At 40.4% G+C, this 26279-nt stretch overlaps 1 protein-coding gene and 1 long non-coding RNA gene across 3 annotated transcripts in view; both read right to left on the bottom strand.

Annotated features, from left to right (window-relative positions):
- Positions 1-312: 312 nt before the first annotated feature.
- LOC142008611 (uncharacterized) lies at positions 313-3045 on the bottom strand. Its single transcript, XR_012644189.1, has 3 exons — positions 2961-3045; positions 1447-1532; positions 313-393 (listed from the first exon to the last, which is right to left on the bottom strand). It is a non-coding gene; the product is annotated as an uncharacterized LOC142008611 (long non-coding RNA).
- A 5968-nt stretch (positions 3046-9013) lies between these two features.
- RAB12 (RAB12, member RAS oncogene family) overlaps positions 9014-26279 on the bottom strand; it is a 37873-nt gene continuing 20607 nt past the window's right edge. Inside the window, exons 3-7 of one of the 2 annotated variants that reach the window (XM_074987434.1) lie at positions 19771-19909; positions 19131-19220; positions 12583-12687; positions 11953-11999; positions 9014-11145 (exon numbers count right to left, since the gene is read on the bottom strand). In XM_074987434.1, coding sequence (XP_074843535.1) covers positions 11130-11145; positions 11953-11999; positions 12583-12687; positions 19131-19220; positions 19771-19909 — 397 coding nt within the window. In that variant the 3' untranslated portion in view covers positions 9014-11129. The remainder of the gene's footprint in view (positions 11146-11952; positions 12000-12582; positions 12688-19130; positions 19221-19770; positions 19910-26279) is intronic. The other variant, XM_074987433.1, reaches the window with a different exon arrangement.

The following is a 26279-nucleotide window of genomic DNA, read 5'->3' as shown; positions in this document are numbered from 1 at the left end:
ATGGGGAAATGACAATTCGACACCAAGTTGGGAGACACCTATGCCTGACTACCTAGACCAGAGGTGGCTAATGTGAATAGTAATTAAGTAAAACAAGAAGCAACAAAAGAATCCTCTTCAGGAGAGTTCATTAGCGTGTTGCCATGGTGTACAGTAGACCCACAACTTACATTAGAACGCAACCCTTGTGTAAGTCAAATTTCCCATGCAATTCAGGGGAGCCAGAAAACCGATGAGGGCCCCAGCCCTGGTTGGTTACCTGGCTCCAGCAAGTGGAAGGTAGCTGGGGACCAGGCGGCAGCCGACAGCCTGACTGAGCATCCTCCTCCGTGGTGTCAGCTGAGAGCCTGAGTCTTGGATGCCGCTCCTATTGCGGGTGGCAGTTGCGTTAACCTGAAACACACACAGCTCTGTTGCATGTATCTTGGGGGTTTACTGTACAAATAAGTGGGGAAAAGCATAAGCTCTTATGATCTCATTCTGGCTGGTATGAGCCAGAGAAATTCCTTAATAATACCTGTAAACCAGAGGTGATTGCACCAGGATTATTTCCTTGTGACTGCAGGCTACATTTCTGAAGTATCTAACTTATGTTTAGGTATTTGTATCTCCATGGGGGAGGAATAAGATGGTGATATGTAATGGCTTTATCAGGTTAATCAAATACTGATCTGCCTTAAGCCGTCTCTCACTTTTGAGTCTGTCTCTAGCTCCTCATGACAGGGCACCACATAGTATACTTTCCAGATGGGCTAGAAAACCCTGCCACTGTCTTGTGCGGAGATAATTTATCAAAAGTATATATGGAGATTTCTTGTTCCTCTGCCCAAAGTTTATTTGCATTTATGGTTTTGCACCAATTGAATAGGACGGCTGGCTTGTACTAGCAAATGGCTGGACGCCTCTGTCCATTACATCTGCTGACAAACTTGCGAGCATTCACTCTCCATTTTCTCTGTTCTCAACTTTCTTCCTGCACATTCCTCCCTCAACTCCCTTCACTGCTTCTCCCCTTTCCTCTCTCCAGCTTCTTTGTCCCTATAGTTCAGAAATCTTCTCCCCAGTCAAGGATAGTTGCTATATTTGGTCATGCCCCTGGATTGCTCCACTGCACATATTCCAGAGTGCCCCACACAGCCACTGGGGGCAACAGTCACCATGGGCACTGGGGCAAATGTGTGTGTAGGTGGGGACAGCAAAACACATATGACCGGTTTCAAACCAATAAGCGTGGACATACAGACCGTTTAACTAAACTAATGCTCTTTTTAGGTTGATTTTAAAACAGTGCAACATCTGCATTTTCTTATAAGCCTAGAGTGCGTACAGTCCAGCAGCCATAAAGTTATGCCTGCCCCTAAAGATTTCCTGTCCTCTAGCACAAATTCCATTGAGCACAGAGCTTCTGGAGGCAAGGGAAAAACACCACTGGAATTTTAAAAGCACCTGAATTATGGACGTTTGGTAGTTCTCTCTCCTGCTCAGTTTGAGACCACCAGGATTCCTAAGGCCAAGATATCTTCTGTAGGACTCTGCTGATTAGAAGGAAGAAATTAACCAAAATGTTATAGAAGCAACTAAGCCACTGTTCTCTGAAGGCCACCAGGTCTGTGGATCTATAGATACAGCTTTGGACCTGTCAGTTTCCCTAGGTGGCTGAGTTCCACTTGGAATATATCTTGCTCCTGGTGTCCAAATAGACACACCTTAGGGAACAGTTCTCAGACACCCTGGAGAACAACTGAACAGTAGCTTGTTTTGTCTGCTTTGTATTTCAGATCCCTGGATATTTCACAGCTTGTCAAAAACCAGGTTTCTTTCTACCCTGCAGATCCCATCACTGTGATTGTTATACAGTGCTGCTCAGTTACAGAATTCCCTTTATTTTCAATATTGCATATCGCTTTTTCTGAAGTGGAGACCCAAAGTATAGAATCTGACAGATTTCTGGGTTCCAGGCCATTTATTAGGATCCATGATCATATGCCACCGCTGGGATATCCCTTGAACAAAAAGAGGGATGTGTAGCGTGACAATTTGAGGACCTAGGTAGAATTTATGAATTCCGGTGCTTTTTATGAAAATGCTGCATCACTGAATGTCCAACGTGTATTGAGTCAGCCACAAGCTGACTAGGTCTTAGTTGCATATCATGTTTCAAAGAAGCCAGGAAACCAACAAAAGAAGTTGTACCCTATAGTCCTGCCAGGGCTCTAGGGCTAACCGAGATAAACGGTTTGTCACTGTTTATCTTCTGTGAGTAGAAAGTGGAAAATCCTTAACAGAAAAGGAGAAGGGACAGCAGCGACAGCATGGGATTAAAGAGACAAAGGCACAATATTTTAGGGACAGAGGACTTTTATGGGTCCAGCCACAGCCAAATGAAGCTGACTGAAGACTGACAAGGCAGACTCCATGTTCCAGATGAGAACCCATGAGTAGAGTGATTCCGGAGAGGCAACATGGAAGCCTAAAAGGTCGGTGTCCCACACCCGGAAGAACATTCAAGAGCGGTGAAGAAATGGAGACCTGGAACGGCATATGGGGTTTTATTGTTCTGTCCAGATCTGAGTATTTCTCATTCTGTCTGAAGTGTGGTTGTTTTTGGAACCTTTTCAATCGCTCTGTGTTATTTAGGTGTTTTACCTGTCCCCCACCCTGGTGGACGAGAGTGCCCACAAAGCTGTAGCTCTGGGAAGGGTATTACAGAGTGTCTTTTGGTGAGGGAATAATAAAGGCCTAGCATAGCTGGACTGCAAGATCCCACATCCGTGGATGGGTAATTGTGTGCTAGAGATGCCAAAGAAATGAACCATACCGAAGCACTAAACTTAAGCCTAGAACTTATCAGCACACAGCTCCAGCGTATGGGGACCTAAATACAGCAGCGTGGTGAATATCCTGACAAGGAGCTTGACTAGGGCTGTGACATGTCAGGGTGATGCTGATTTTACTCTTACCATCAGAACTAGGTGAAAGAGCTTTAGAGTCAGGGTCGATGTCCTGATTACATGTTGTTTCCAATGCTGACAGGAGAAATTCCTCATAAGCAGAAGAGATCACAACTGTCATACCAAAAAGAACGGGAGACAGAATGAATAAGCCAACTCCTCTGAAAGAAACTAAAACCTTAAATACATGGGTGAATATTAACATTTAGAAAAAAAATCAACATTTCATAGCTATTCTACTTCATGGGCACTGGAATGCACTGGATTCCTCAGCTGGAACCGATCATCTTATAGGAGTTGGCATCACATATTTCTCTATCCAGACAAGACCTGGGGACAAAATGCTCATTTCTAACATTTATGATACTCTAACACTCTCTCTTCATACAATGCTGAACAACAAAAGAAGGCACAGAAAGGGACACCTCCAAATACAGCAGACTCCCATTTACATGAGTCTCTATCTGGCTCTCCATACTAACTGAACAACCAGCACATACAGGAATATGGGAAACTGACATCACCTGCTTGGCAATGCTATTGTAAGAGTCACATTTATTCAGTCTGATAAAATGACTGCAAATATTGAGTGAAAACTTCACATCTTAAAATGGAGAGAAAGCTCTTTGCCCATTCTCCTGAGTATCCAAGTTTTTGTCCCAATCAGCTTGGATAAACAGGCTTATACCATATCTATAATTAATATAAACCACAAATTTAAACTTTGTGTTCTTATGGAATGGTGTCCTTCACCCTCAGTATATTATTCAAATTTTGTTTTTGGCCAAGAGAAAAAAAACTGTTTCAAAAAGTCACCATTAACTACTAACTCAGATTTAAGTAGCACTCATAGGCTATGTCTACACGTGAAGCCTACATCGAAATAGCTTATTTTGATGTAGCAACATCAAAATAGGCTATTTTGATGAATAACGTCTACACGTCCTCCAGGGCTGGCAACGTCGATGTTCAACTTCGACGTTGCGCAGCACCACATCGAAATTGGCGCTGCGAGGGAACGTCTACACGCCAAAGTAGCACACATTGAAATAAGGGTGCCAGGCACAGCTGCAGACAGGGTCACAGGGCGGACTCAACAGCAAGCCGCTCCCTAAAAGGGCCCCTCCCAGACACAGTTGCACTAAACAACACAAGATACACAGAGCCGACAACTGGTTGCAGACCCTGTGCCTGCAGCATGGATCCCCAGCTGCCGCAGCAGCAGCCAGAAGCCCTGGGCTAAGGGCTGCTGCCCACGGTGACCATAGAGCCCCGCAGGGGCTGGAGAGAGAGCATCTCTCAACCCCTCAGCTGATGGCCGCCATGGTGGACCCCGCTATTTCGAAGTTGCGGGACGCGCAACGACTACACGGTCCCTACTTCGACGTTGAACATCGAAGTAGGGCACTATTCCTATCCCCTCATGGGGTTAGCAACTTCGACGTCTCGCCGCCTAATGTTGAAGTTCACTTCGAAATAGCGCCCGACGCGTGTAGCCGTGACGGGCGCTATTTCGAAGTTAGTGCCGCTACTTCGAAGTAACGTGCATGTGTAGACACGGCTATAGAAATGTAATGATGGGATTTTAATGAACAATAATTGTCACCATGACATTTTGCATCCTACTAATATGTAATCAAAAGTCTTAAGTCTCTTGCAGGATTGTTCACTTTTGGTAGAGTCATGCACAAGGAAATGCAAGAGGCACAGAAAGACCAATAAATATGGATCTTAGAAAAGTTCAAAAAACTACTCTTCAGCAAGTATGATCATGAATGTAGTATTCATGTAGATGCCATGTATAATGTAGTATTCTGTGCAAGAGGCACAGAAAGACCAATAAATATGGATCTTAGAAAAGTTCAAAAAACTACTCTTCAGCAAGTATACATGAATGTAGTATACATGTAGATGCCATGTATAATGGCATCTAGAAAACAGTTAACTGGAAAGGATTTTACACTTTCAGGTCCTCAGACAGTTTCCTTGTATCACAACACTAGCAATGCTGTCTCCACAGTCTCTTCAGAGTTTACAGATGTTCAATCTGTTGACATTTAAAAAGCACTGCCAAATATATTTTTTCTTTCAAAGCATCTGAACTTTTGCTTTCAACATAGTAATACTAATAAAGCACAAACCAGCTCCTGGTTCAACAGGGTGAAGTGTACCTTATTTTACATGTGGCACTTCAGTGACCCCTACTGGGTATATTGTGTTAGAGCACATGACATTCAAAGATTATTTCTCCTTCTGGAAGCAAAATGTTATATCCCGTTACTGTTAAAAGTTTTAAGTTCTACCCTGTTATGTTTCCTGGTCCCAATTTCTAAAGCTGTATACTTAATTTTGTAGTGCACATTCAAGAAATACAACTGATTAAGACACCAGCCAATCATCCAAAGACTGACATTTGTTATTGGAATGTATATATATTTTAGATAATTAAACACACAAGGAAAGAAAACATGTGTTTTTGAACAAGGCCCATGTTTATGCAATAGCATACTAACTAGCTGTGGTAGCAATGAGAAACTTAATATGATAGGGTCCATGCTATACATGCAATATCTTAATTGTACACCTACTTGCACTACTAAATGGAATAGTTTTAAATATATAGCAATCCTATGCATAGGACCATCCTCCAATTTGCAACGCTGACTTGAGCAAGCAGTTTTAATCAGACCAACCAAATGCCCTGGAATCCAAGGGTTAAATTAGGTAACAAATGCTGTATCTGTTACCAGGTGCCATAGCACTATTAGATACTGATGTCAGAATCAGTGTCCTCTCAGCTAGTGCTTTGCCCTTCTATATAACATGAGATCTGTTGGAGCAGGAGGATTGACACTGACCATACGGAACATCTGAACAAATTTGTTTCCTGTCTAAACTAAGGATTGGTCTACCCACTACAGCATTAGGTCAATATAAACTGCCTTACATCAACCTAACTTTGTAAGGGTGTATACGAAAATGTAACTCCCACGCATATAACTTTCCCTCCACACTGACCTAACTCTACTGCCTTGAGTAAACACTGCGTTGCTTATACTGACTGTAGCTGCTTTTCAGAAACAGGCCCACAGTGGTCCACACTAGCAGTTAAATCAATGTGTTTCTGGTAAGTTATGTGGACTGCCAACATAAGGAAACGTGGATGTATAAAACCACTTCAATTACTGCAGTGGCTATATGTTAATGTAACTTAGGTGGACTCAGTTTTGTAATGTAGACTTGCCCTAGGCATCCTCTGTACTCCTCTAAATGTACAGATTTAATTCCTGAACTCTGCTCGCAGCATTTGTGTGGGGACAAAGGACAGGTCTGAGAAAGAGAGAGGAAGTGTAGGTATGCTGGATATTAGCTTCCCACGCCCGCATCTATTTATTTGAAGGACGAAGTACCACAAACTGAGATCAACTCATCTGCCTTCCGATTTGTGGAAGGTGAACATCAGATTTTGTGTGCTGGGTGTGCACTCGGCTCCTCATGCACTCCCACAGATCTCTGGACACAGTATATACTTTACTGGTGGTGAGAGAAACAAGCATTCCAGACACAGAGAGCTCTTTGTCAGATCTGGGAATTTCCAGGGTTACAGTAAAATGCAAAGTGGCATAGACTGTTTGGCACATAACCATTCAAAGCAGAGTGTTCTGTTAACACCTTTCTTTATCCAGTGACAGGAGAGAAAGCTTAAATTAATTTCTCTGCTCGACACCAAAAATCATGGACTGAACTAACACTGGAGATAAGGGTCACAGAGTAGTACCTGTGTTAGTCTGTACCGAAAGTTGTAACCTACTAGCTTCCTCTTTTATGTCCTGACTAGAGGCATTATGGGCTTAACAATCCATTAGCAAATTTTAATTTATGCTAAACCACTGGTTTTCAGCCTGCTATCTGTGGACTCTAAGGCTGTCTATGCTTGAGAGCTTACCTGAAGCACAGTTGTACGAGTGAATGATCTCCTGTGTAGCTGCTCTATGCTGATGTGAAAGAGCTCTACCACTGAAAATTAAACCACTTGCAATGAGCAGCAGTAACTATGTTTTCCCCCACCAACATAACACTGTGCACACTACAGCAAAACTTGTGTCACTCAGGAGGCTTTTTTATTTTATTTTTTTTAAACTCTCCTGACAGTGATAGTATTACTGAGGCACATCAGCCACGTGGCTCTTCATTGTTTTCTTTTGCTCGTCACAGTACGTGATATTAAAACAATGTGACTTTGTTAATAACTAGTATAAATTATTAACCGATCAGGAAGCTTCTACTAGATGAATTAACTGTAGTTGATAAAATATTAACACTTTGTCAGTTTCTTTGCTAAGAGAATACATATTATATGTATATAAACAGAAAATAAAAATAAAATCACATCATGGTGTCCCCTTTGGGTAAGATTCATGGCTACTTTAGCTTCTGAACTAATGAGTATCACTGGCCTAAGGAGTCTATGAAAGGCTGTCATTACCACAGAACAGTGGTTTTTAAGCATGTGGCCTGGGTACCTGTGGGGCCCCACAGGCTACATCAAAGATTTCCAAAGGGGTCTGAAAAATCATTCTCCTAAACAATCTGTTACAACTTGCATTTGACTGTCATGCTCAGAATTCCTTTTCCAGACCTGAACAAGAGCTGTGTGTGACTCAAAAGTATGTCTCTCCCTCTCTTATGGAAGTTGGTCCAATGAAAGGTATTATACTGTTTCCACCTTTTTCTCTCACCTCCTGGAGCTGACACAGCTATAGCTACACTGCATACTGCCATGGGAACTGTTAGTGAAGATTTATGGGAGCAATTGTTATCTCTTCTCCTTCAGCAGAAATCCAATAGAGCAGAGCCTGTGTCTAGACAGAACAGATGTGATTGTCATTAGAAATCTGACAGGCCAATGATCAAACATGTTCCATATCATGACATGGTTTAACAAAGAAATTTCAGGACTCTTTCCAGATTCAGCACTCTTCCCATGTTGCTATAAAGATATTATGTATTCATAAACCACAGGCTGAGCACCACCTACCATGCAACTAATTGGCAAGTCCACAAAATGACACATCTATCTTAGAACATGTTTTTCAGTCATCACAGAGGTGAGATTTACAATGCTGTTGGAACAGTAGCATTCAGTTCAGTGTGAATGTCAAATATATTGGGCAATATCCTAGCTTCACCAAATTGGGTGACAAAAATACCCATTTATTTCAATGGACCCAGGATTTAATCTATTACTGTGAAGAGACCAAGGGGCCACAATTACTTGTGAGGCAGATTCTCTGCTTTGTTCTACTCTTGTGGCACTGATGGGTGAGTTTCTACTGCCTTTGCACGAGTCTGCCAGAATCACCAGTGGCCAAAGGAGCTAGCATAACTGGCTCCTTTGCCTTCCTCCTCATAGCACCTACTGCAGAGAACAGACTGAGGTGCACAGGGGTCTGAGGGTAGCAGAAATGGGAACCTGTTACCCCAGTTAGTGAAGGCTGGTGCATAGTTCCTTCAAAAATGAATCCATTGACGCAAATTGAAGCTGCTCTAGCCAGTGAGGAGTCTGAAGGAGAGAATCAGGGAAGTATAGCTGATTCACAGCTTCTCTTGCTATTCTCCCACCCTGGATGTGCAGGTAGTTGTACAGGAGAGGGTAGCAGTCCTTTCTTAGGTGCTCAGCTGGGTTTAGGCAAAACCAATTAAGTGCCCATCAATTCTACTCTCCCTCCTCTCCAATGAAACGGCCACCTAGCAGAGGATCTTTGAGTAGGTACAGCAGAAGAGGGACAGCATCTGCTTAGAGGACTCCTGACTCTCAGTGGTTATCCTAAAGCTGCAGAAGAAATGGTAGAAGACAGTTTCCCTTTTGTCCTCCATATAGCATTCAGGCTAATGCAGACTGTTTAAAAATCAGTCAGAAGCTCAGGAAACATTTTCCATTAACAAATAGAAGTTCTTATTGCAGATACCTTCAACAGCCACAACTGGGATGTTCCCTGTATTCAAATGCCTCCATTACATACAGAAATAACAGCATGTAAGTACAAGATTAAAAAAGTTGATCTAAGTCAATGTTCTTAATTTTTATTAAATTCAAAAATGGCAGAAAAATTCACAACAAATTTTTAAATACAGATAAAAACAAGTCGCCAAAATAATCGTTGTCAAGTTAAAATTTATTTTCCTATAATTTCTTTCTTGCTATTGCTCATGGTAGCATGGGAATACTACAAATATTAGAAAAATGGTGGATTTCATCTGTCAATAATAGAATAAAGCACAAGTTCACTATGTCAAACCAGCTAACTATTTAGGCACAAGGTAGCAGAAGACATAAATACAATTTTCAGCCAGGCTCCCTTAGTTTGTTATTTGAAATTATGTTCCAAAGATGTATTCCTCACACATCACTGTGTAATAACTTATTCAGCAGCCCTATAGCTCTAAGGTGAATTGGACAAAGTAAAAATTATCACCAATTATTCTGAATGCTTTTTTCCTTCCAGAAAGCTCATGAGAAATGGGAGATGTCAGCAGTATACATTATTATGTCTGTGTAAATGTTTAGGGTGAAACAATGGCAAAGATGGTAAGATATTTCAGATACCACAGAATAAAAAAGTAGCAATAAGCTATATTTTGCAAAAGACTGGTTTACATTTGTGTCCCCTGGGTCATACATAGTTTTGCTACTGCCTGCCAAGATTTCACAAAAAGCACCAATTTGGCTAGATCATTGTGCAGTACTTAAGGCAAGCTATTAATGTGCCTTGTCCTTCCTATCTTGAAAAATAAAATGTAAATACTGAAAATCAGATCTTTATATAAGGTGATTAAAAAAAATTGTTCAGTATAATTGTTTTTAACTGTTATCTGCCATCAGGTATATTTGCTTGTCTAATAACAGGTGTAGCTCCACCGTCATTCATGAATACAAAAATTTATTTGCATTTCATTAGTTTAGAAAGATCACAATGAGTTTCAATACCACAACATTCAGGACACGCCAAGTTATTTGAATATGTAACTACTGATTTACCAAGACTAAACTAAACAGTGTATTTTTTTTTATAAAGGATATACCAAAGATATAGTTCACAAATTCATTATCAGACAAAAACCTAACACAGTATATGCTTGATAGGAATAATTTCTAACTTTAGGGGGAAAAAAACTGTTTCATAAACTCCTCCCCACACCCACCTAGATGTTCAGACAAATACACACACACACACACACACACATATATATATTCCCTCAACACAGGAAAAATGTATTAGTTTCCTTTTAAAAAGAATTTCTCTAGGACACCATCATTGCTTTTCATACCATCTTTTATAATTCTAAATACATCTCCACTTTTTACTCAATCTTAATGATTCTTGCAACCTAGCTTATGTTTTAGCAGAAAATTAACTGTGAGACTTGACAATGCACCCTTAGAATTGCACCAAATGTGATGTTTTAATACATAAAGTATTGGACTACTGTTAAACATAATAAATAATAAAACAGACTGCTGGAAATTACATGTAGCTTTGCTGTAGATCTAATCAGCAGATGATGCTACAGCTTCACCTCATTTCCTAAAAAAACCTTCTGAATATACTAAAGGAAACAATACAGGTTATGAGAGCTTTGTACATAAAGTTGTTCTTTTTTTAAAAGAAAAATGTCATCTTTAAAATAGTTAGCAAAGCACCATATACTTATCTTCATACAAGAAGAGCTTCTGCTTGCCAGTTTATAATAACAAGGACTATTACAATATTTATGTCAAGAATAAGTATAGATTTAATTTCTTCTCATAGACTTGGAGTGTGCAGGTTCCCTTATACTGTACAATATTTATAACACTACATCAATGAATGAAATATACTATTTTGGGAAGTGGGCAATATTTAACTGTTGTAACAGAATCCTATACAGGATTACATATTTGCATATTTACAAGTTAGTGTGTAGCTCTGACTTGAAAAACAAAGTGCAACATGAAACTGCCAAATGATTGTAGTGCAGAGTAGTACAGAGGCTTTCTTCTCTCTCTCATTTGTGTTTTTCCACTGTATGAAGCAACAAGTCAACAGCAACGGACATGTGGTCTTGGCGGAGGCAGTTCAGGTGGGATTTCTGGCTCTGGTTGCAAGGATAATATACTGTTGGACAACTCATTCCTCATTATATCCAGAGGCATCTTAATAAAAAAAAAAACAAGTCTATAAATCACTTCCTGCACTTTTCTTAGTTTATTTCAACTGAATAGAAAAGCTACAGAGTTAATGTTCATTCAAAATAAAAGCATAAGGGCCCCAACACCAAAATATTTAAGAACCTCTTTCAAAAAGGAAGTTACAATGTGGTGTTAAAAAACCAGTACTGCTATACTGACAGACAGAAGCACAGAACAATATACATGTTATGAAGGAAATGCACTTAATTTGGGAAGAAGTTCCCAAGTATATAAAGGTTTGTAATATTCCAGAAGCTTTATCCTTGTGAAGCAGTGAGCAATGTATTGAATTTAACAATGCTGGAACTCAAGTATGCGGAACTTCGAACTTTGCCTCAAATTCAGGTAGCCTTGAGCAAATCATTTAGTCTCCTTTGTTCCTGTGTCTCTAAACAATGGAGATAACACTTGTCTACCTCACAGCAACGGGATTAATTTTCTATAGCTCTTGCAGAAGTGCTAAGTAGCTTTGTAGACCACTTGTTAGGAAGTTTCTATGACAGGCTGCATGGATAAGGTTCAAGATCACAAATAAGCCTGTCATTTAAAAAGACATACACTAATAAGTGATATACGTAAAATGAAGTTGTTGCCTTCTAGATGTAGTGGCCCAGTCTCTGAGACTAATTTAACACAAATGAGGCACTCTTTCAGAGAAAGACTGAACACTTGCTTTGTTTTACAGAATCTGAACACATTTCTAAGGGTGATCAAATTTTTTTTAACTATGGCTCGCAGTCATTTACGCTGATACTAATAATGCTCACTTACATAACACAGCTCAGCCAGGCTTGCAAATCCCTTAATGAGGTGGGTAACTGTTGTGAAGATAGGGAACCAAAGGCATTAAGAGGTTAAAAGACATCCTATTCTTAATGTGAAGCCAGCAGTGAACAGAAGACAGGCAGGTCTTTATTAGCTGCTGTGATGGTCTAGCCTCTGGACTATACTGTAGAAAGCAGCTCTGATCTGGACATACCAAAACTGCTTCTCTCTCTTGCTGGTTGAGATGTTGTGCTCCCAAGTTTTCCCACTGCCTTGTAGTTCTTTTCTCTCATTTCATTTTAAGGATGAACATTTATTTCTGTTTGACCTCAACCAATTCCTCAAATCAGTCTCAATTAAATTAGTGCAACAAATGGAAGCAGGCAAAGACACAGCCAGCTATTGAACTTTGGTTTAAAGTGAAGTTACTGTGTAAAGTCCAACATACAAACATTTCAGCTGCATGCACTGTTCAACTGCCACTGAAAAGCTTGAGGATAGCAAGTGCTCCTCAAGCTGCAGCCTGGCCCACCCCAAGCTAAGTAAAAAGTTTGCTTACCACTGTGCACTCTGAACAAACATTGCACCAGAAGCAGTTAAATATAGTCCCAATCTCTACAGTTCATAACATTTTACCTTTTTCAGGATGTCATCTACAAGTTTCAGAAATATTTCATCCACATTAAAATTATCCTTCGCACTAGCTTCACAGAACCGCATCCCAGTTATTTGCTGTGCAAACTGATGGGAGAAAATAAAATTACATGAATCTGGATTTTTTTTTTTTTAAAGAAATGAAAAGCAAACTCTACTTGACAAAACATGACCACAAATGAATCTAGTGTCACATTAGATCCCTTTGAATCAACTTGAGTTCTGCAAGTTGTTTTTCTCTTCTCATTCTGTTTTGATAGTGTAATCAGTGTGCAAAATTCAAGTTGTCTATAATGCATACGAAATCAAGAAACAATGGAAAACCAACTAATGCCATGAATGAAACTGTTAGCTCAGCCATGACACCAGCTATACAAAAATGTGACACAATGTGCTGAATTCACAGATTAATTCATATATTTATGTCTATTTTATTTCTTTACCTTTGCTTTAAGACAGAGATGGGGAACCCCCAGCCTGTGGTGGGGTGGAGGGTTTGGAGCCCCAAGCCTCACAGGCCAGATCAGGCAAGCTCCATGGCTGATTCAGCCTGCAGGCTCTGCCAGGGGCTGGGGAGGCGGGGTAGGAAGCAGCTTTGGCTCTGCTGTGCTGCTGTTCTCACAGTCAGGGGAAGGGAGGGGAGCAACAGCAGGCTAAGCAGCCTGCCTGGTAGCTTCCTACTGCTGCTCTGATTGGCTGGAAATTTTTTTCTTCTTCTCACTTCTGTGGCCCCCAACTAATTTGTCTGTGTGACCCCAACCCAAAAGATTCCCCACTCCCTGCTTTAAGGTGAAGTTGATGATCTTGAAAATGGGTAAACAGCAACACTATAAAACGTTGGGCATAACGCAAGCGTATGCACTCCAAGGTTTTGGAGCACCTTGTAAGGCAGACTGCTCCAACGCCATGGTGCCATCTCATTCCACAGAGAAATTCAAAACTGGGAATTTGTTCTGAACTGGAATTAAATCAATTTTAAAATACCAAAATCCTCTGTGAAGTGGAATACCTCTCACCACTCAGCTCTAAGTAATTCAAAAGAAAAACTGCAAAGCTCTCAGGGACTTCATGCTCTGGAACTTTAACACCATGCCTACAACTATGTCACATCTACATAGAAAACACACGTGTTTTACACTGTGTCTACACTACAAGTTAAAAATTGATTATTAACACTGGGTCTTATCAATGCAATTTTGAGCATCCTCACTTTCCCACAGGCTTCCCACAGAATTTACTTATTGCTGCCACACACAACTCGCCAAAATCAACTACTGCAGCAGTGTATTGTTGGAACCTTATTCCACAGTTCCCTGAGCCCATTGCATTTTGGCTATTTTCACTGGTGCAGCATGGGAAAAAAATGCCCCACAAGTGGCTGTGGGTATCTGACGACATCTTCCCACATTTCATTTCCCTCGTTCCCCTGCCATGTTAACCAAACGTCTGAAAATTGTGTCTGCTGAGGGAGACTTTCCCCCCCGATAGCTAAAAGACCCCCGACTACAGCCAGCCCTCCCCCACCCCCAATCGTGTCTGCTGAGGAAGACTTACCCCCTGACAGCTAAAAGACTCCCAACCATAGCCAGCCCCCGAAAGTCATGTCCACCCAAGGAGACATCTTCCACGCGGCTAAAAGACACCTGATTATAGCCAGCCCCTGAAAATGGTCTCTGCTGAGGGAGACTCCTCCTCTGCAAGGCCCCTGAATAGCTGCGAGCCCCCACAATAACCTAGCCAATAAGGGAGACTTCCACCAGCCAGCTACACAACCTTCCCTGAGCACAAGCTTCCTGGCACCTTGTGCAGCATGTCCTTTTATTGGTTTGGGGTCAAGCCACGTGATGTGGCTGGGTGCTGGAAAGTTCCAGACCATGTGGAGCCTCCGGTGGGAGGGCAGGGAGGGGATGTGGAGGTCAGGACAAAATGTAAGGTGCTGAAAAGGTTCTCGTCCAAGCACGACTCCCACCCACAGACTAGCTACCACATGATGTAGGTGAGAGAAAGTTCCCTCTTGGGCAGGGAATGGAAGGGATGTGTGTGGGGGGTGTCAGGACAATATGTAAACAGCTGAAAAGAAGTTTCTCATCCTATCATACAAGCACGACCCCCACCCTGAGCCTAGCTGACACGTGGTGCGGGGTCGGAGGGGCAGCGGCTGGCATCAGGCAGCGCAGAAAAAAAAAAAAAGACTGCTAGCAGAGGTAGAGACACAGAACCACTGACCCCACAGCTGTGCCAATAGCAAAGAAAGAAAGAAAGAAAGAAAGATTTTTCAGCCTCTCATACAAGCATAAGCCTACAGCCATGGGCTTTCAGGTGCTGAACTGAAATGGTCTTCCTGTTGCTTAATTCCTCCACACCTGAGAGCAGTGGAGATGGAAGAGGCCAGAGCGAAGAACTGTCGGATATTTTGGAGCACATATGGGAAGTGTTTCAAGGCTAATGAATGTGATTTAAAAACATGGTGGTTCCTGACTACCCTTCATTCGGAATTTTAAATTCAAACTGAACACTACACCCATCAGGTTACCATGATATTATTGTATTGATATTATGTTGATTTCAGTGCACCATAAAACAAGCTAAAGGAATTTACAGTGAAGACAGGCACTTAGGAAAATCAGGCTAAATGACTTAAAATCAGTATTACCTCATAGTGTAGACACAGCCTTAGAGAATGTGTTTTCAAATCTGCAACTAGGAGATGCACAGTTAAAAGTACTCTTTTTACTTTGTTTTTATGTAAGTTGGTAATGGGCCACAAAGATTTTCAATGTTAGTGCTTTGAGTTAAGAAATGCTTTCTGTATGCTGTACTAATATACTAATTTTTAGGAACACATTTAACTCCTTCTAAGGTACAGATTATTCATATATATCCCTTTATGCCTTTGCAGCATACACTTGCATACTTAACATGAACAATTCCTGAATATCAGAAGAGTTTTTTCAAGTACAAACACAAGCTGAAACTGATTTTATTTAAACAGCTATCAGCTTATATCTTTCTATTTATATCTCTGGAGTTCCCCGGGGGTTATTGTAGCCTTTTTAGCAATGCCTCTCTTCCTCCCATATTCTGTCCCCACTATCCTGCAGAAGTCATGCCATATTTACATATTAGAACAACTAGTTTTTCCCCTGTTAAATAGGGTGAACCAATGTCAGTAGTACATCAGCTTTCAGCAGCACTGTTGTGCTCATTTCCAATATGTGATCTTTATTTTGTGCACTATCAAAGCCCTGATTTTGAAAAGCAGTCTTACGTTCCTTAAATCTTCCCAGGTTTGGCCACTCAAAGGATAAAAGAGAAGACTGAACCTAAGCAACAGTACAGCTATGGGTACATCCCTCTGGGAAAATCATTACAGTGACAATTAGAGTTCACCTGAATCTCTTTTTACCGAAGAAAATGTTCTTCCTTTTCTAAGTTTTTCCCGGAGAACACGCTGGTGAGGGAGAAATGGGTCATGATTACTTTGGCTTAATAATAGGCATAGAATGATTAAGATAAGGAACCAATTCTTGAGTCTAGCCAAACTGTGCTCAGGCAAAATCCAGGGAGACAAGTTGAGGGGGAGCAAGTGGCAGTAAGTTTCTTAAAACCATTATTGTGCTTCACTAACTTTGTGACAGGAAGGAGCTACTGTGATCTTTCATGTAAGTCAGAGCAATTTAACGGATGTGTTGACCTACGCCAGCTGTAACAACCCCCAGAGGTCGCCTGCTCAGAGCAGAAGGTATCACAGCCTCTCTCATGTTCTCCTTCTGCAAGGGTAGTGTATACTTAGTTCTCAACCAGCTGAGGATTGCCCTGTGAAAGAGAAATCTTTGATCTCTCAAAAATCTTTCCAACACTTTATGCTATTGTGGGGTGTCTGAGGATCCAGGCCAAAGTGGTAACTGGACTTGTAAATTCCCCTCTTTCTTTAGGGCATGATGATGGGCCCAGGATTTGGTGGTGATGGGGAACTTCAACTGTCCAGATATATGTTGGGAAACCAATACAGTGGGGGACAGACTATCCAATAAGTTCTTGGACTGCACTGGAGAGAATTTTTTGTTCCAAAAGGCTGAAAAAGTTACCGGGGGGAAGCTGTTCCAGATTTGATTTTAACAAATAGGGAGGAATTGGTTGAGAATTTGAAAGTGGAAGGCAGCTTGGGTGAAAGTGATCATGAAATCATAGAGTTCACAGTTCCAAGGAAGGGTAGAAGGGAAAACAGTAAAAGAGAGATAATGTATTTCAGGAGGGCAGATTTTGGCAAATTCAGAGAGCTGGTGGGTAAGGTCCCATGGGAAGCAAAACTGAGAGGAAAAACAGCTGAGGAGAGTTGGCAGTTTTTCAAAGGGACGTTATTAAGGGCCCAAAAGCAATCTATCCCGCTGCATAGGAAAGACAGAAAATATGGCAAAAGACCGCCTTGGCTTAACCAAAACAAAAAAGCAGTCAAGTAGCACTTTAAAGCCTAAGAAAATAATTTATTAGGTGAGCTTTCATGGGACAGATACACTTCTTCAGGCCATAGCCATACCAGAACAGACTCAATATTTAAGTCACAGAGAACCAAAAACAGTTCAAGGAGGACAAATGAGAAAAAAATGATCAATGTGAGCAAATCAGAGAGCAGAGGCATAGAAGAGGGGGGGAACGCCAAGAATAAGATTAAGCCAACTATGCAAACAAGCCCCTATAGTGACTCAGAAAATTTCCATCCCAGTTCAAACCACGTGTTAATGTGCCGAATTTGATTATAAAAGACAGCTCAGTTGTCTCCCTTTGAATAGCGGTGTGAAAATTTTTCTTCAGTAACACGCTACTCCAAGATATTGGCATAGAAAGTACGCTTATTAAGTTTGCAGATGATACCAAGTTGGGAGGGGTTGCAACTGCTTTGGAGAATAGGGTCATAATTCAAAATGATCTGGATACATTGGAGAAATGGTCTAAGGTAAACAGGATGAAGTTTAATAAGGACAAATGCAAAGTGCTCCACTTGGGAAGGAACAATCAGTTTCACACACACAGAATGGAAAGAGACTGTCTAGGAATGACTACAGCAGAAAGGGATCTAGGAGTTACAGTGGACCACAAGCTAAATATGAGTCAACAGTGTGATGCTGTTGCAAAAAAAGCAAACATGATTCTGAGATGCATTAACAGGTGCGCTGTGAACAAGACACAAGAAGTCATTCTGCCGCTCTACCGTGCGCTGGTTAGGCCTCAGCTGGAGTATTGTGTCCAGTTCTGGGCACCGCAGTTCAAGAGACATGTGGAGGAATTAGAGAGGGCCCAGAAAAGAGCAACAAGAATGGTTAAAGGTCTAGAGAACGTGACCTATGAAGAAAGGCTGAAAGAACTGGGCTTGTTTAGTTTGCAAAAGAGAAGATTGAAGGGGGAAATGACAGCGGTTTTCAGGCATCTAAAAGGGTGTCATAAGGAGGAGAGAGGAAACCTGTTCTTTTTGGCTTCTGAAGATAGAGCAAGAGGCAATGGACTTAAACTGCAGCAAGAGAGGTTTAGGTTGGACATTAGAAAAAAGCTCTCAACTGTCAGGATGGTCAAACAGTGGAATAAATTGCCAAGGGAGGTTGTGGAATCTCCATCGCTGGAGATATTTAAGAACAGGTTAGACAGATGTCCACCAGGGATGGTTCAGACAGTACTTGGTCCTGCCATGAGGGCAGGGGGCTGTACTCGATGGCCTCTCGAGGTCCCTTCCAGTCGTAGTATTCTATGATTCTATGATGTTCCTCACATTAAAGAAAGATACTTAGCCAGGTTATGTAATATACAGTATAAGCTTAAAATAGATTTTGTGAGGACACTGTATGCTTATAACACTGTGCATCTTCTATAACTCTGAAGCAGGCTCGTCTGGATCTGGATTCCGAGGCTTGAGCTCCACTGCCCTGCATCCAGTCCACAGTAGAGTGGAGGATGCAGAGCCTCAAGCCTTGTGGAACAGATCAGGCAAACCGTGGTCCAGATCCAGACTGTGAGCTCTGCTGGGGGCGGTGGAGCAGGAAGCAGCTCCAGGCTCCACTACTTGTCGCTGCTATTCTCCCACCCAGCCTGCCTGGAGGCTTCCCACTGCTGCTCTGATTGGCTGGAATTTCTGACTCATTTGTCTACAGGTCAGGGCCATGACCTGAAAAAGGTTCCTCAACCCTGCTCTAAAGAAACGAAGGAGGGTGATACTGTACGTGCAACAGCAGAGACCCTGCTGTAGGTATTTGGTCACAGCAAAGGTAGTACAATTATTTTTAATCAAACACTAGGTTAGAAAAAAAGTTTCTTCTTTTACCTAACTTCTCCCTCTCCCCCCTCAAATAGTCAAGTATCTGTTGAGAAACAATGCTATTCCATTGCTTGGAATTTCAAACCTCATTAGATTTATCTCAAACTTGAAAAAGACTAAGCACAGCCCAAACCTACACTATGTTCTTCACAATTCCAATACGAGCTCACAGCCATCTTTCTTCCTCACTAAAGGATGTTAATGGTTTGATTCCATTTGCTCTTACCTTTTCTCCCTGCTGTCGAGTAACTTCTCTGTCAACTTCACAGTCCAACTTATTTCCAACCAATAGAAGTTCTGCATCTTCTGAGGCATACTGAATATGGAAAAAAAAATACTCCTAATTAACTATACCCACAGATATAAGATTTTTACACCATGCTGGTAAAAATCAGTTGAGTCACTTATGTACCTGCATGAATTCTGTATCAAAGCCTTGTACAATCATTCTCTGAAGGACATACGCAGGTGTTGTCTTTCTTGTACACGCATTACATAATACTGCATAAGAAATATACCTGAGTTTCCCACAGGGGATTATTGCAGCCTTATTGCAAAGGTAAATGGAATGCACTGTTTTCCAGTGTACAGCTGTGCGCCTAAATCTATGCACATTTCTGACAACACTAATGACAGCAATTTTAGTTCACAGAAATTGGTGGAAGACGAGACAGTTTTGCATTAGAATAAGCACATGAACATCAAATGCTTGCTAAAAGAATGTTCTGAAAATTTATAGCAAAAGAATTTAAGTTTTTAATCTAAGTGTTTATTACAAAAGCACACTGTAAAATGTAATTTAACAGTGTCTATTTTATAAAGCATATATACACTGATTTTCTATTTTTAGAGATGTTAAAGCCTACCTTATCAATCATTTTCATCCATTTTGGTAAATCGTCAAATGTTTCCTTCTTGGTGATATCATACACCAATATGATTCCCTTGGCACTTCTGTAATAAGCTGAGGTAATGCTGTTGAATCTCTCCTGACCTGCTGTGTCCCTAAGGGGTAGCAGCAAACATTGGTGGAAGTATTTTATCAGTTCACAAAGCACAGAATAGACTAGCCTGCATTTTAATGAAAAACACATCATGCATTCTACAATCATATTCCATATTTTTCAAATTGCTTCTAAAATATTAATTTCAGACATCACCCAGTAAGCCAGGGTAGCAACAACTGGATCAGAAGAGATGGAATTCTATATCAGACCTAATTGTCCCTAACTAACTTCACTGAAAAAGGCAAGGCCACCAATCAGTTTTACATGTCCTTGAGAATGGAGTTGTCCAATGAAAACAGATCAACAGATGGAAAAAATTACAAACAATATTTCCTGGAAGAGTAACAAAAGAAAAGGATGCATGCTTATCAAGCTAATACTGTTGGACTTTGTACTATAAAAGCAGCAATGCACAGATTTAATAAGATTCAAGAGATTTTGGAACAACCAACAAATTAAGCCACGCTTTTAAAACCAATGCAGAAGATAACTGCAGAGATTGATAAAAATAAGCCAATAACAAAGATGCATGATCGTACTCTGAGGCACACATATGGTTGAGTACAGTGAGAGCGTGAAGGCCAGGTGTAAATTCTTGAGTGTTCACTTATTTTGAGTGTGGCGATGGAGCACATCCACTGACAACATTGCCTAGTAGTCAGGACGAGGTTGACAAATTGTCTCCCCACTGAAACAGTTACATCTTCCAGTGAACTACTCCAAAGGTTTCCAGACCTCCCCTTTCACACGACAATTTTAGGGATTGGACACTTGGGCAACATCTTTTCCAGCCGGCTTCTCACCCACATGAAGATTCTTCCTGTAACATCATCTTGGAATAGATACAAAAATCCAGACCAACCTTTTCACTAGGCTCCTGCCCAAGGACAGCGGAGGGCAGCTCTCCCACATCACCCCACCCCTCCAGGCTCACTTCCTACTCTAGTCATGGTTTCCTAGGTGAATTATCCCAAGTGAATTAATCACTTCAATCTGCTCTCTTAGTCACCTGAGTCATCTTTGTAGATTTGCAAAGGTCTGTGTTGTCAGATCTGAGCAATGAACTCCTGAGCAGCATTCTTCCCTGGAAGCAGCTGTCTGCTCCACCCCTTGCCTGTAAAGCTGCTCCATTCTTCTTTTTAAAGCCATGCCTCCAGCTTGTGCAGGCATGTCTGGCCAGGGTCACCTGGGCCCCATGCTGGTCCTTAGCCTGCTGCTCTCCAGCACGGTGTTTGAATACCCCTCCACAGGATGCCCAATTTGACACATCTATGGCCTGGCTCTCAAAAGTGAGGGTGAACCTGCCTTAAGCCATTTTTAACCACATCACCAAAAAGCCTGCTTAGAGCAGATTTTTCATGACAAATTGATGAAAATGCCTGTAGCTTGTCTGCCTCAGAACTTTCATATTAGCTAGTGCTGTTTGCTGGAAAGTGGGTTAGAAAATACTCTCATACATTCAAGGGACCTTTCAACAGGGACCTTCAAAATTAGTGGACATTTTTGGAATTCTAGTGCTTAAGCTGGTCAAAAACAGAAACTCTTCTTGGGAACAGGTTTGAAAGGAAAAAATTGAATTATTTTGTAGGAAGATTTTTAATTTTCTCATGAGATGTTCTAACCAATTTGAAACATAAAAGCTAATTGATAAAATGCCACTTGATTTAGAAATTTCCCATGGAAAAACAAGCTACATTTTATCCTGTGAAAAAATTACATTTTCATGAAATGATATTGTCCAACAAAAGCGAGGATGACTTTCAGCATGAAAATCTTTCATCAATTCTATTGAATACTCAGGCACTATATGATTCAATTATGAAATGTCTTAGAAAGCAAAACATTCCTGGAATATTCAACAAAAAAAGAAAAAAGAGAGAGAGAGAGAGATTCACAAGATCAAACTGTCGAAGAAAGTAATTTTTATTCATCCACAGCATATTCCCAGGACGTACATTGATAGTGGAAACAGCCTCTTCCCTGCCCATTCTCAACCAAAACCTTCATGGATCACAACTATGGCTGACAGGTAATTCAGCATTAATGCTCAGTCAAGTCAATCTCTAGCCTTTTTTCTATAACTGCCACAACACTAGTTAGCATCAACTCTGTACAGATAGCTTCATGAGGCAGATGTCTGTCCACTGAAACCTCAGCTACAAAGAGGTTACACCAAGAATTCTAAACATAAAACTGTGAGGGAGAAAATACTGTTTGGTCCCAGTGACACATGGGGCTACCTCTATACGTTTCATTAACTTCTTTTCACTGATGAGGCAATTGTAATTAAAGCAATGTAAGTGCTCTATAGTCTACTGCTGAAATTGCAGGCACATATTACTGATCATTAGAGAAGTTTATTTTCTCTTAATTTATCTTTTTATCAGAATAAAATTTATTTTTTGTAAAGCCCCTGTGACACTTGAATCTGGGAAACACTTAAAAATGCCAGTAAAGACTACTGAATATCCATATATGGAAAACATTGTCTCAATGCTTATGAAGGGACTTCTCCAAATGACTGTCTTGTAGAACTACATCTGTTACCTGATGTCAATAAAGAAGCCTAAAGATTCAGTTTATTTTACATGGGAAACCCTTTAATTCTACCACTGGTTAAAGCTGGCAGCTGAATACAGCTGGCAAAAGATAAGATTTCCTGGTCAGTTAAGATACGGTATTTGTGGTACAACACTGTCCTGCTAAACTTAAGTGGTTTGAAAAACACACATTCCAGTTTTCCTTATATCACAGCTTGAGGAACAACTACACTGAATCACTTAACTAGTTACATGCTCTCTTCTTGTCATCTGAAAAAGGTTCTGTTCACTTAATTGAACTCTTGCTACCAATCCTTCATTCCTATAAATACAAGAGTTAGATAAAACGTGATCCAGGACAACCATATACATAAGCCGAAACAACATACATAAAACCCAAGCTCCTAGGGGCTAAAATGATGAGAAGGAGGTGGTTAATTATTTTAACCCTAAGGCCCTTAGAAACAATTATGCTAATAATTAGCGCTCTGGTGAAACACGAACACAATTCTGGGCCAAGGTCCAGAATCTACAAGGTATTTCCACACATCTAACTTGAAGCACATAAATAGTTCCATGAATTTAAAGTTAGGCATATAAGTAAGTCCCTTGCTGAATCGGTCTTAAAAAATAAAACTCAAAGGGTGTGGCTACACTTGCACTCCTCTTTCGAAAGAGGTATGCAAATGAGGCAAATCAAAAATGCAAATGAGGTATAAATTTGCAATTTGGGCACCACATTTGCCTATTCTAATTTCAAAAGAGCTTCTTTCGAAAGAAGAAAGCCAGTGTAGACGCTGCTCTTTTGGAAGTAACCCCCATCTTCGAAAGAATCCTTCTTCCCTTTATTTAATGGGAAGAAGGATTCTTTCAAAGATGGGGGTTACTTCCAAAAGAGCAGCGTCTACACTGGCTGTCTTCTTTCAAAAGAAGTGCTTTTGAAATCAGAATATGCAAATGAGGTGTCCAATATGCACATTTATACCTAATTTGCATATTTGATTTGCCTCATTTGCATACGTTTCGAACGAGGAATGCAAGTGTAGACACACCCAAACAGCAGCATTTAATTGTTTGTTCAATTTTGATCCTATTTTCAGTAACTGTACCATGAATTAGCAAGAATTCAAGTACCAAAACTGGATGCCCATATTCCATAAACAAAGAAGGAAAGCAATGTACACTTTATTAATTTTGCAGGGAGTTAGAGGAATAATTCTAGTTTCATGTACAGCAAAGTTAGATCAAAGTGGAATATTCATTTTTATCATACTGCTAGGTACTGTCTCTCTAAAACATTCTGCAAAAGAATTCTTTACTCCCTTTTCCTTTAGTGTCCCTAATCCCTGAACAGAAAGACATGAAATAACATACTCACTTGACTGTCTAATAATGTATAGCACTAAAGAGATTTAATAATCGGAGTACAAGGAAGGGAAAGGTACACCACAGCACGTAAGTCAGGTGTGTTTCTGAAACACTGGCATGAAAACGTATAGTGGAAGAGAAGCAATGTTACACAATTATACTATAATAGCGCTTTGAATAAGTTTACATGCAAGTGATAGAGCTGCATGATATTCAGATTTCAAAAGCATGCTGGATTTCTGCATTCCCCTTAATGGAAACAGTCTACTAAGCGTTTTATTAACAGGGTTTTCCCCTTATTAAAACTGAGATTTTATAAAAATATAATTCATTTAACCCAAAGAAGCAATACACTTAGAATATCACCTTCTGCCCCTAAAGCTCAGAGGAAATTATTTCAAAATACAGGGGGATCCCAAAAGCCAGGTGGGGAGATTATTTTCTGTATGGCTTAAAAGTCTGTCAGGGATACTCTACATACCCAAAAGTTCAGGGTTTACAAAGTCTGCAAGTGTGTTAAAAAACTGCAGTGCTTCATTTATAACGAATAGTATCCCTTCCATCGAGATACCATTTATGAAAAGTCAGTTATGACACCGTGAAGCAATTCAGTTTTGTTGGTCTCATCTCTATTATATTCTAATCATAAGAACAATTAACACCATGTAATTAATAAGGTATTTATTACTCCAGTCAAGCCATGGGCAGTGGCAATAAGGCATCAGTATGATCAATCCCCAATGCACGATGTTACTATGAAATAAGCAATAATACGCGCTAAACCTTAAAATTCTGAACAGAGTAAGTCTAGGGTTCAGGTATTACGTTAAATGGAAGCCCAAACAGCCACATATTTATAGTCTAATGTAGTAAGTTTGAGTGTTGGATGCAGCATTCTAAAATTTCTACATTACAAATAAATCTGTCTTGAGTTAAGTCTAATTTGTAGACTATGCGAAGGCTGGACGTCAAATACTGCTATTATGTCTACAATACTTTTATATCTATGTATTGCTATTACAGCTAGCTAACTAAAATTTTGGCAAAATAAATAATCCTGTTTTTTTGTATTTTTAAGGAATTCACTTACTACACTTAGGCCGTGTCTACACTAGCCCCAAACTTCGAAATAGCCATGCAAATGGCCATTGCGAAGTTTACTAATGAAGCACTGAAATACATATTCAGCGCTTCATTAGCATGTGGGCGGCCGCGGTACTTCGAAATTGACGTGGCTCGCCACCACGCAGCTCATCCCAACACGGCTCCTTTTCGAAAGGACCCCGCCTGCTTCGAAGTCCCCTTATTCCCATCTGCTCACAGGAATAAGGGGGTTTCGAAGTAGCCGGGGTCCTTTCAAAAAGGAGCCCCGTCGGGACGAGCCGTGTCAATTTCGAAGTGCTGCGGCTGCCCGCATGCTAATGAGGCGCTGAATATGTATTTCAGCGCTTCATTAGTAAACTTCAAAATGGCCATTTACATGGCCATTTCGAAGTCTGGGGCTATGTAGACATAGCCTTTAAAATGTAGAGCTTTGTTATATAATGCTATTTCTCCACTTCCAACTCCTCATTCCAAACTAAAAAGTTGTCTGAATGGAAAAAAAAAAGTTTATTTCTTTTCCAGCATGCATCCACAAACATATATTGCAAAATCATTCCTTAACTATTATTTTTCAAACAAAGAATCCACACATCACTTTCTTTCTGCTTGATGACATAAAATGAGGGACATCATGCAAATTTAAAACATAAAACCATTGTCCATATGCTGTTAAGATTCTGACTTCTTTCCCTTATATATTCATTACTGTAATATACACAGTGATACAGACGTGAAAATTAGATAGCTAGGATTTAATGGCTTAGGTCAGACGTCTATTTTTGTTATACTACAAATACACTTCATGTACTCTAGCTCTCTCACACACATCAGTTTTGATTTTTTTTAAGCTGAATCTAAGTTAAATTTTTGGAGTGGTGGCATGGGGTAGCAGAGGGAAGCAATTTAAAATAAAGTAAAAATAGGCTTCATAATGCTTTTTGGTAATGGAAAACAAGAGAGAATTTTTGAAGTGATATAATGGGCTCATATGAAAACAAAAACAAAACACGTTTCCCCGAAATGAGCATCTCCTCCCCGCAAAAAATCCAGACTGAAAAAGTTTTAATTATGCTACATCATAGTATGATTATTTTGAGAACTACTAAACTCTATAACGAGCATTTTGAAGTATTTTCAGGACATGATTTCTCTTTAGAGCTGGATATAAGTTTTGGATGGAGAACTGTTCCAATCAAAAGAGGATGATTCAACTGAGGCAGCAGTGTTGATTCTATTTAATCAAAAACATATGGAATCTAACCTGTTGGAAAACTGCCTGATTTCCTGACAGCTTACTTTCCTATTTACCCGGCTTTCCAGCTGCCTAAATACCCTGTTCCACCTCTGGCTAACTCA

Source organism: Carettochelys insculpta, chromosome 2 (assembly GCF_033958435.1).
Source record: "Carettochelys insculpta isolate YL-2023 chromosome 2, ASM3395843v1, whole genome shotgun sequence".
In the NCBI taxonomy this organism is placed as follows: Eukaryota; Metazoa; Chordata; order Testudines; family Carettochelyidae; genus Carettochelys; species Carettochelys insculpta.
The sequence above is the reverse complement of the archived record's forward strand: the minus strand, read 5'-3'. Positions and strand labels throughout refer to the sequence as shown.